General features: G+C 38.8%; 1 protein-coding gene across 3 annotated transcripts; it reads left to right on the forward strand.

Annotated features, from left to right (window-relative positions):
• The first annotated feature begins 711 nt into the window (after positions 1 to 711).
• LOC113738574 (HIPL1 protein-like) lies at positions 712 to 6,046 on the forward strand. 3 transcript variants are annotated; one of them, XM_072046376.1, is made up of 7 exons: positions 712 to 1,464; positions 1,566 to 1,723; positions 2,353 to 3,150; positions 3,237 to 3,453; positions 4,249 to 4,427; positions 5,034 to 5,275; positions 5,483 to 6,046. In XM_072046376.1, exons 1-7 carry the CDS (start codon positions 1,368 to 1,370, stop codon positions 5,877 to 5,879), a joined length of 2,088 nt encoding a protein of 695 aa, XP_071902477.1. In that variant the 5' UTR covers positions 712 to 1,367; the 3' UTR covers positions 5,880 to 6,046. The 3 variants fall into 3 exon arrangements, with proteins under 3 accessions (XP_071902477.1, XP_071902478.1, XP_071902479.1); XM_072046377.1 differs by lacking the exon at positions 712 to 1,464 and having other exon boundaries at positions 1,583 to 1,723; positions 2,372 to 3,150; XM_072046378.1 differs by lacking the exon at positions 712 to 1,464 and having other exon boundaries at positions 1,584 to 1,723; positions 2,375 to 3,150.
• The last annotated feature ends 5,575 nt before the right edge of the window (positions 6,047 to 11,621 follow it).

Consider the following 11,621-nt stretch of genomic DNA (forward strand, 5'->3'; position numbering starts at 1 on the left):
TGACCTGTCGTCTATTTGTCTCTTACCCAACACTAGTTCCCGTGTGGACATAAAATCTGGATAAAGCGCATAGGTATGATATATACTGACTTAATAATAGAAACGACAATTGGAATTAAGTGCGACTAACTAACTAACTGAACGTTCGATTGTTGTGCTTTTTATTGAATATAATGTACATTTATATAATTATAAATTTGATCGTACTCATGAATTTTATTAATGTACATGTCATTTCACGAGAACACACGTTCCACCGTTCACGTGTCGCTCCGAGTGCCGCCGGGCACTCTTCGCTTCTCAATCCAATAGCCACTATTCATGCTGGTAGGGCCGCGCTCTTCCGAGTGGCCAGTGGCCTTCGGCCACGTGGCAAAAAAATACAGCAGTCCACCAGGATGAACAGTGGCTATTGGGTTGAGCAGTAAACAATGTCCGGCGATGCTCGGACCGACACGTGGACGGTGAAAGGAGAAGATCAGTTGTATATAGAAAAAGTAGACTGATGAGAATGATTCCAACTCCACCGGGAAGCGGTAGATATATATATATATATATGATTGGTCTGTAAATGCAAACGAAATTGCGAAGAAATACAATAACTAATCAAAAAAAAATTGCACTAAACTCAACTAGACCCCGACTTGTACGATTGTAGTAATTCCCTGTAACATATGCATTTCTTTGTTGGATACATTATTATCCCCACTTCTGCTTCTCTGCTAGTAGCAAGTCCAAGTGCCCAATTTATTTATCATGATATGCAGAATGTTTTTCAATGCATTCAATCAAATCTCACGATATTGCAGTTAATGAATGAATGTAGGCTCTCAACTTGTCTAGCACGTAGCTCTTCAATCAACCAAGAAGGATGCATCCAGCCTGGTTTGTCTAGACAGGCAGGCTGAGCTTAATGCATCTTCTCCTCTTCTCAACTACCCAAATCAGTAAGTAGGATAACTATAACCTTCATTTTCAGGTTGACAAAATGATTTCAAAAAGTCAACTTTGCATGTAGGAATGTCCTTTCAATGCCTACTTCTCAATTTTGACCAACGAAAGGGTCAATTGCGCCTGCTGTCCCAGAGAAAATGACAGGTTCAGGGAGGGAGAGACCCTTATCCCTTCCGGAAGCTGTCTAGGTCCTACAAAGTACAAAGAGATCGACAGCTACATTAGGCCAATAGCAATACGGGGGCTGCAAAGAGGGAGACAAGAAAGTTCGATATTTTGGCAGAATATGCAGATTCCAGACACAAACAAAAATCCCATCTTTAGAGAAGGTTCTCATTTAGCAGCGAAACAGATTTGCAGCTGTTCAAGGAAGAGTTAAAAGATTAATTTCTTGTTTTTTGGACGCATCACACATGGGAGTCTGCAGGAACTTGAGTTTCCTACTCCTTTTTCTGAGCTTGCTGCAGTTTCTTCATCATTCATCCTCACATCCTTTATGCATAGATTCAAGTATGTCATGCTAGTAATTCACTCTTCTGTTGAGCTGGATTGAGTTTGTTCAGTTCTAAGATGATTTTGTTTGTTTCTTCTTCTGGTGTGGAATGGAATAGGTGCGCCCCTTCCTCAGAAGGTTCCTCTGTCATTCTGCTCTTACAATGGAACATCATGCTGCAATTCTACTGATGATTCGCAAATAAAGAATCAATTCAAAGCAATGAACATTTCTGACTCTAGCTGTGCTTCCCTTCTCAAATCCATCCTTTGTGCGGTAAGAACATGTATTATTGCTCTTAGGAATTTAAGCCAATGCCTTGCTATCATTTACTTCCTCTCAAAAGCGGGATTTCTTATCATATTGAATTGACCAACCACATCGAGATTTAAGATTCTGTTCTTAAACCAAAAATACTGCTATTGCTCGAAGCCAAGAGTTCGAACCTCATAGGCTATGCGAGCTGTTTCAGTAACAGTAAATCGATGAGTCTCTACATTTATTCTGTACTTTGTTTTTCTTGTTATTGCTGATCTTACAAGGAACAATTTCTCGGGATTGCAGCAGCTGATTGATATGTTTTAGTTTGAGTCTTGTCTGTAAATTTCTATTAAATAATCTTGAAATTTTTAGAGTTGCCATTCTTTGAAGTTGTCTTGTTTATCATACTTGATGCAGTTCATGGAGAGATATTGTTGTCTTATCTTAATTTGCATGCTTTTTCCCCTTAAAAGCCTTTAAGTCTTGTTCGCAGACAAATTAGGACAAAAACACAAATTTCCAGTTAAAGCGATATGCAAATAATAAGAATAGGTTCATCTTAGAATTCCCAAGTTCTATATGCTTACCTTTTTCATTAACGTTCTTCTATACTCGGTAAATTGTGGTATCTCCATCATTTACAGAGATGTGATCAATTTTCAGCAGAGTTATTTAGGATCAACTCCAGGCCTCAACAAGTTCCTGTGCTTTGCAACTCCACGGTCTTACCAAATTCTACCCAAACAAGCCAAGCAGCAAATAACTATTGCTCTAAACTATGGACTACATGTCAGAATGTGTCCATGGTGAATTCACCCTTTTCTGCCTCTGTACAAGGTCAAGCTGGAGGTGGAGTAATGTCCAACTCTACAAAGTTGACTGATATTTGGAAGTCGCAATCAGACTTCTGCAATGCTTTTGGTAGAGCTTCTGATGAAAATTCAGTATGCTTTGCTGGTGAACCTGTAAACCTTAATAGTACCGGAACGTCAATCCCTCCAAGTGGTTTGTGCCTTGAAAAAATTGGAAATGGTTCATATCTAAACATGGTTGCTCATCCAGACGGCTCCAACCGTGCTTTTTTCTCAAACCAACCAGGCATGATTTGGTTGGCCACCATACCCAAACAGGGTTCAGGAGGTGTAATGCAGCTTGATGAGGCCAATCCCTTTCTAGATTTAACTGACGAAGTTACCTTTGATACTGCATTTGGGATGATGGGCATTGCAGTTCATCCAAACTTCTTAACAAATGGACGATTCTTTGCTTCGTTCAATTGTGATAAGACAAAGTGGCCTGCTTGTGGAGGGAGATGTGCTTGTAACTCGGATGTGAACTGTGATGCTTCACAACTACCTCCTGATAGTGGCTCCTTTCCATGCCAATATCAAAGTGTAGTAGCAGAGTTTACAGTTAATGGTACCGCATCCCAGCCCTCCTTGGTATGTCTCAAACAGAACTATGCTTTCTGCCCATTACACATCTCCTCCATAATTTAACTAGATTTCATGCTTCTTATTTTTTACAGGCAAAAACTGCCCAACCATCAGAAGTTAGAAGGATATTTACCATGGGTCTTCCCTTTACGGCCCATCATGCAGGCCAGATTCTTTTTGGGCCAACAGATGGATATTTGTACTTCATGATGGGGGATGGTGGAAATTCAGGCGATCCATACAATTTTTCACAAAACAAGAAATCCCTACTCGGGAAAATCATGCGGCTTGATGTTGATAACATACCAAGTAAGTTGTTATGATACAATTTCCACATGTTACTTAGTTCATCAAGATCAACCATTAGGATATCCTGCATTGGAGTTTTCTTCAGACAAGATAAATCAGTTTTTCACAGTTGCACATGCTCCATATCTAAATTGCTAGCCAAAGAGCATCTACCATGTCAATTGGTCCAATTACAACAACTTAAGAGGATCAATCATTTTCTTACTGCGAAGTGCTAGTCCCAGGTCTGATACTAATGTCTTAATAGCAGACTTGTTATGTTTGGTTGTTACCAGAAGTTTTATCTGCTATGTTCTTCCCTATACATTTGCAGAAACAACATGGTACCACTAGTCATGATTATTTTTTAACTTTTGCTTCTTCTTCTTCCCTCATAATCAATTATTAACATTTACTGGCTGTGCAAGCTTAAACAATATGCCTACATCCGTAGCATGTACAGGTAATGAGCACACCCACCAGTCAAAATTTTCATAAGCCCTCTTGTAACTTAGAAATTACTAATGCATGCTTCAATAGCACACCTTAACATCTACAGCATGTTTGCCTACCAGTCAGAATTTAGACCCCGAAGCTTTTCCTTCCTATTTGGCTGTTTTTTGGCATTCTCAGGTTGTATAGATTTTTTTTTCAATTAATTCATTTGCCTTCAAAAGCATCACAATCTTTTTAATTTAAGTTGCTATTTAGTATTCTTCTATACTCAGCCTTTGATGCTTCAATAAGAACATTTAGAATAGAAGGCAATACCTGATTACTGCCTCCCTTCAATCATATCCTTTTGCTGTGCATCAGGTGCCGCAGAAATCAGTCAGCTTTCTCTATGGGGAAACTACTCAATCCCCAAAGATAATCCTTACACTGAAGATAAAGAATTGCAACCAGAAATTTGGGCCCTAGGCTTCAGAAATCCTTGGCGTTGTAGTTTTGATTCTGTGAGGCCTTCTTATTTCATGTGTGCTGATGTAGGCCAGGTATTGTCGATTCTCAGAAGAAAAAATCTGGAATTCTATGTTTGCTCTACATTGTCAAGGGTACCTACAAATCCTGTTTGTGCTATGTGATGCACAATGGTGCATCTTTCCAAACTTCTTATTCAACCTTGAGTGAAGAATAATATGAAAACTTTTTTCCACCATACTGATGTTAATCAACATCTAACTGATTAAACTTACCCTTATGTCACTTGGATTTATACTTTCCCGTTATAAAAATTTTTGTATATTAGAACCTACGACACTAAGTAAGAAACCAAGAAGCTAAGATTGCTGCAGGGTGTTATCATTTCTGACTTCTATCAGGTAAAGCATTTCTTTTATTTTCATTGAATCTATGCTTATTCAACTGCTGATGCCTTCTGCAAATTGATTAAGAGATCATATCGAAAAAACTTGGTGGAAACATATTGATGAGCTATCAGTCATATTCTATATCAACGTATCACGTAATGATCCTGGTTTTGAGCCGGTCAACTTTGAATTGATATTTATACGTTCTTCAATGCTTGAGATATTAACAGCTTGGTGTTTGGATATAAAGCATTGGAAGCTTATTACTATACATTACTTCTTTCATATCAGGATACGTATGAAGAAGTGGATCTGGTCATGAAGAACGGAAACTATGGATGGCATGTGTATGAGGGCCCTAATCTTTTCAATCCTCCAAAATCACCTGGAGGAAATACATCAGCAAAATCTATGAACCCCATTTTCCCCGTGATGGGATACAACCACTCAGCTGTGAACAAGAATGAGGGCTCAGCATCAATCACAGGAGGATATTTCTACCGAGCAGAGACTGATCCTTGCACATACGGAATGTAAGTATGTCAAATTTGTCTTGGAAAGATGAATATATATTTGAAATCAGCACATTGAGAGAGTAAAAGGAACAAAGAGTTCAGTATGACATGGTTGATGCAGAATTTGCAATCACAGAGGGGAGTTTGAATTGTTGTTAGTACAATCTCCTCATGGAATACTCTCTTATCAATTGGCTTCTTATGATGATTTTGATGTTACTGCAGGTATCTGTATGCAGATCTTTATGCAGGAGCTCTGTGGGCTGGCATTGAAAGCCCTGAAAACAGTGGGAACTTTACCTCCAACCTGATCCCCTTTACTTGTGCTCATGATTCACCTATAAGTTGCACCTTTGTACCTGGAAGTACACTTCCGGCATTGGGATACATCTATTCCTTTGGTGAGGATAACAGCAAGGATGTTTATATCCTTGCAAGCAGTGGTGTCTACAGGGTTGTTCCTCCAAGTCGGTGTAAGTACACTTGTTCAAAAGAAAATACCACAGCTGAGGTGACTACTGGTCCTGCTCCATCCCCTCCTTCGGGTGCAACCAAGTTAACCAATCCATATGTGAATTTGGTGTCCTTACTTGTATCCCTTTGGTTGCTTTGCTTATTATAGCATATTTGCAGTCATCTTTTGTGTTACGTGGAGAGATGAGTTGGGCTGCTTTTTGGTTTGAGAGGACTTGTGATTCTTCTTTGATTAATCTGTGTTCTTGCTTTTGGGATGATTCATTTTTCTGAGTTTGATTGGAATTAAGTTATTCTATGAGGTTCAAAGCCCAATCCTTTCAAGAGTAAAGATTCATTATAGTAAAGGTTCTAGTCACTTAAAACAAAATTTTCATGTAATGGTTCTAGTAGAATAAATTGTTGAAGATTCACAAAGCTGGATATCCAGAACTAATATCTTGAGACGCATATGTTCAAGATGTTATAGTGTATAAAAAAAAATCCTTACAATATCAATCAACACAATGTGTTGCCAAAACCTTGTTTTACTTGTTCTAACTTCTAATGAGCAATTCAACCGGTGAGAGTCCTCCCCCGCCCCAATTCCTGTGCTGCCTCAGATGAGGCTAGAAGCCTCAAACTTGCATGGTATCATTGTCAATTTTTTCCTCCATTAGCAAGGCAGTAAGAGGGACGAATTAAACCAATCAAACAAAAACAAGAAGAATGAGCAACAAAGTAATCTTGTCATTTCTCCAACAGAGTTATCAAAATTGACAGAAGAAACAGTCTTTTCAGATAGACCTGCAGAGTTGTATGGAGCTGTCAAAAAAAAAAAAGCAAGAAAAAGAAAACTACTGAAGAAGTACCTGAAGTAGCATATGCGCGTACTTGTTTACCAAGTGCTGACAAAGATTAAAAAAATAAGAAAGGGAATTGCGGATTCACCTTTGAGAAGCAAATTGCAACCTACATTAGTGCTATTACGACAAGAGTTGTCAGGCCATGATGACATTGAAGTTGCAGTTTCTAGTGTTGCAGAGAGATGATACCTGCTTTGGTAGCTTGCTTAAATTGAATTTACTAGCAGCTAGCAAAATAGGTGCCATCTCTTCTGCGACATCAGAACTCAAACTCTTCCTTACCTCATCTAGATTTCCCTCAAGTAGAAACAGTACTGCTAAACAGCTACAAATTGGATTATGCTCCCTTCCCTCTTCCCTTCTGGTGTACCTTTATAATTTCCTTGTTCTGCTTCTTTTGTTTCTGCATCTTCCGTTTTAGGACATAAGCAACCTCTTGTCCTTGTCCTGAAGGCTGAAACACGAACGACAGCTGGCTAGCCCAACCTGGTAAAGAGAAACTTTTTCAATTTGAATATTGAAAAGGGGGGCAAATCAATTGAGCATGCTGGCTGGCTACAGTGTCAACACTTTTGTACGGAACGATACCCATGCAGGAAATCTTGTTTTAACTACTACTTCACAAAAAAAGAAAATTAGGAAAGATATGTTTCAGGAGAGGCATCTGAAGCAATACAAGACTAAAGTTACTGCAATGATCATATGCAGAATGGAGTACAGAGAGAGGTAGCTTTTGAGTTGAGAATGATGGAACGAAAATGGCACTTGGAAAAAGTTAGGAGCCACTAAAAATGTGGGTTGCTTTAACTGAAGCATGCTAATCATACTCATGCAACAGTTCCAACCAGATAAAAGTAGTACCACGTATCCCAAAAGAACAATTATTATTATTGTCTGTTCACTGTTTGCAATTTGCATAAAGAGAATATTGCACCTTTATGAGTTCTTGCCTGAATTTTTTTCTTTTTCAACTTATGTATTATCGGCTTCTAATTTTTGTTTCTTTTTTATTCTTTTATAAGGTTCTCAGAAGTGTATAAACTCCTGTATGATGTTCCCAAGTTCAATGTAAAACAGCATGAACAGATGGAGGGAATGATGAGGAAATCATGTTGTATAGTACATAACAGGTTATACCATAAATAGACAAGAAATCTTTCACGCCCAACAGGCAACAAACCATGCAACCCAAATTTGGCAATTTGCCTCGCATCCAACTTGTGAAATACACTAGTCAGCCAGTCATGGCTCTCTTAAGCATCCAACAATAATGGGAAGTTCCAGGGTCCTAATATCTTGAAGGGTTTGACTAATTAATAACTTTTACACTTCACAAACTTGGATAAGAACTCCATGAGATGAAATTTTCTCCAAGCAAGCAAATAGTAGTGAATCATTCATCTCAATTTGTCATTCATTCAAAGCCCACGTATTAACTTCTTCTAGGGTTATTATAGACACAAAAGGTAGGAAATGATATATCTTTTATTTGTGAAATCGTACAAGTATATCTACATGTAAAAATTTATTATGATCTTCTACACTTTTACATAATTAAACCTATTACTCTAATGGCTCAGCTACACTAACCCCATTCAGATAATCGAGAGTTTGTCTCACAAAACTAACAGCAACCACTACAATTAATTTTTCACCGAGGATTAATAAAAGGCTTTTCTAATGGTTTAACTTAGCATATTATGTTAATAGTTGATTTATCACTATGTGGTTAAAGACTTGAGAGACTGAGAATGTCAGTGGGAGCTTTAAGTCGGCAAGATTCGGACTGTTGCATAATATATATATATATATATATATAGAGAGAGAGAGAGAGAGAGAGAGAGAGAGCAATGCTACTCTAACTGAAATGGGCTCCAATTGTTGGCCATCTTAGTTATGCAAGGCTTTTGTTGTTTCTTGTGAAGTGACCCAACAACTTGCACAGAGTCTTGAATTTGTGTCGAGCTTGGAGCGTAGTGGGACGTTTCTACATATCTAGCAGATGCCCTACTCCTACTTAGGATGAAATTGGGCGTTGCCCAACCGTGGGCCTTTACTGGAAACTCTCATTGCTTCAATCTTCGAAAAAATGACAGGAAATAGTTAGTTTACTACATGTTAACAGTCCAAATCGTGCCGTATCATTTCAAACAATTCAAGTCGTTCATTTTAATTCCTTTAATTTTGATGTAAATAATCTAGGTAGACCGAGTCGCTTGGTTTCTTTCAAGATTGACACTATTGGACGATTGCACCTGCAATCACACATGCCTCCTATACTTCATCAAGCAAAAACATTTTTGTAGTTGTTATCAACTAACTATGATCCCGTTTGAAACCTAAGTTTTTCAGAAGTTTGTCTAAAATTTTACTGTAGTGCACTATAGAAGTTTTTGAAAAAATTTTTTAAGATGAAAAACTTTTTTTTCTTTCTTTCCTTTTTCTTTTCTTTTCTTTCCTCTTCTTCTTCTTTTTCTTCTTCCTTCCCTCTATCCCTTCCCTCCCCCGTTAACCTTTGCCTCCGACGAACCAGCAACCAGGGTCCTACCATATTTTTTTCTTTCGTTTTCTCTTTCTCTTTCTTTTTCTTTCTTTTCTTTCCTTCTCTTTTTCTTCCTCCTTCCCCCTGGCCTTTCCCTCCTCCGTTACCTCTGCCTCCGATGAACCAGCAGCCTTGTTCAAAATTTTTTTTTTCTTTTTCTCTTTCTCTCTGCTCCCCTCTCCCCCTCTACTCCGCTTCACCTTCCTCCTCTCCCACTCGAAGTTAGAGAACCAGCAGCCATGGCACGCACAATTTTTTTTTCTCTCCCCATCTTCTCCTCCTCTTTTCCATCTCCCTTTTTGTGCAATGGGTTATTAGATTGGGTTCAGGACCGTCGGCGAAAGTTAGTTGCCGCGGGTTGCGTCGGCGGTACGTGGCTACCGTGGGTTGCGTCGGCAATCGTGGCTGCTGTGGGTTGCGAGGAAGAGAGAATGGAGGAAGCGATGGGTGGCATGCGGTGAGGGTTGGACAACGAGTGTTGGTGGCCGAGGGTTGGCGGCGACTGTTCAACGTTGGTGGGGAGGGTGGCCAGGAAGGGGAAGGGGAGAAGAGGGGGAGAGGGGAGGGAAGGAGAGGAAGAGGGGGAGAGGGAGAGGGAGAAAGGAAGAAAAAAAAAAGAGGAATGCCGGCACCAGAATAGGTGGCGGCGGCGATGGCCGGCGGCGGAGGTGGTGGCCGGCGATGATGGTGTGGTGGATTGGGACAGGGGAGAAAGAAGAAGGAAATAGAAAGTTTTTTGTGTATTAGATATTTTGAAGTGTGTAGGTTAAAAAATTTGATAAGTTTTTTTGAGTTTCTGTAGCAAAAGTTGTTAAAAACTAGTAGCAAAAAAACTTGGTAAAAAACTAGACTTCCAAACAGGCCCTATTGTTTGGATAGTCTATATTGGCAACACATTTTTTTTGCTAAAACATACATCTACCAGTAATCCTTCCTAAACACCTCAAAATAATTTGAAATACAAAAAAAGTCACACACACAAAAACTACACCTACAACACCCTCATTACCAACCACCCTTATCATCCTCCACTTTTTCCTATCACTCTTCATTTTTCTTCTCACCCAACCGCTCCTTTTTTTTTGCCAAAAATGGTAATTGTCATTTCACTAAAAAACTTGTTACAAAATTCAGATCAACTGCTTTGTCCTGTCTTTCTTGGCTGACATATTGAGCCAAGTTGGGAAGTCTCTTTCCCAGGTTACATTAGTGATCAAGTTCATGGCGAATTTTGCCAACATATGACTAACTACATTGCCTATTCTTCTAATGAAAGAAAAATGACAAACATCAAACTCGTTCCATAGCTTTATAATATCCTCCAAAACTGTAGCACAGTTGACATCCTCAACTGAGTCTTCTTGTAGCTTCCCTATTATAGTTTTGCAATTTGACTGGATCTCTATTTCCTTCCATCCTTTCTGTTTTGCTTTTATCAAAGCCATTTGTATGGCTAGTGCTTTCTCCACCACTAGTACTGAGAGATATTTGTTTGGCATTGCCCATGCCATGATGAGCTTTCTCTCAAAATTTCTAGCTACTATACCCCATCCAACTTTTTCTTTTGATTTTTGTACTATTGCATCAATGTTAATTCTTGTGCATCTTTCCCTTGATGGTATCCACCTTTTATCTTCTTCCTTTATTTCACTACACTCTTCTTGATCCATTGTATCTGATTGCACTTCCTTATACTCTAGCCATTCTGATAAAGCTTTATTGATTTGAGCTATTGGTTGCTTCTTTAGTGTGTTAAACTGGAACTCATTTTTTGCCTTCCAAATCTGCCATGGTATGTTGATTGTTAAGGCAATATGATCATACCCATCTTTTCTCTGAGTTACCGCTATAAGTTCATTCCACCAGTGCCAGAAGTTGTCTCTGTGCTTTTCCAGTCCATCCCATCTTATTGGAGTACATTTTTATATTGCCTCTGCATTTTCACAGTAGAAAAGCATGTGCTCCAATGTTTCCACTTGGTTGCCACAACATTTGCACATTGGTTCTCCTCTTCCTGTTCTGGTCTTGATTACTCCATTTATAGGTAGGATTCCTTTTAGGCATTTCCATATAAAGTGGTTCAACTTGTGTTTTACATTCATTCCCCCACAGAGTTTTCCATATTCCTGTTTGATTCTCATTTCTACTGTTGTCCCCACTTCTGGTATTTCTTTTCCCCTTATTTCTCTTTAGTTCCTTGGCCACCATATATACTATGTATACTCAAATTGTTGAGTGAGCCCAATAGATCTCATCTTTTTTTCTCCCTTGCTCATCTAGATCAGATTGGGACTAGGGGTGTGCAAAATCGAAAAATTCTGATTTACCGATCGAATTCGAATTGAATTCAAAATTTTCGAAATCGGTAAATCGAAAATCGGAATCGAATTCGGGTTTTCCGAATTCATATATTGCAAATTTGGTTCTTATTCGGTAATGGAGTTTTTCAAATCGGAATTTCCGATTTCAAATTCACAATTCGAAATCGGAATTCGAATTTCGA

This window comes from Coffea arabica, chromosome 4c, assembly GCF_036785885.1.
Source record: "Coffea arabica cultivar ET-39 chromosome 4c, Coffea Arabica ET-39 HiFi, whole genome shotgun sequence".
Lineage (NCBI taxonomy): Eukaryota > Viridiplantae > Streptophyta > Magnoliopsida > Gentianales > Rubiaceae > Coffea > Coffea arabica.

What these genes read in the sequence shown, in the direction of transcription:
- LOC113738574 (XM_072046376.1), top strand. Translation starts at nt 1,368, where the DNA reads ATGGGAGTCTGCAGGAACTTGAGTTTCCTACTCCTTTTTCTGAGCTTG. An exon ending in TCAAATCCATCCTTTGTGCG is followed by an intron (nt 1,724 to 2,352) that starts GTAAGAACATGT and finishes CATCATTTACAG; the next exon opens with AGATGTGATCAATTTTCAGC. An exon ending in CCGCATCCCAGCCCTCCTTG is followed by an intron (nt 3,151 to 3,236) that starts GTATGTCTCAAA and finishes TATTTTTTACAG; the next exon opens with GCAAAAACTGCCCAACCATC.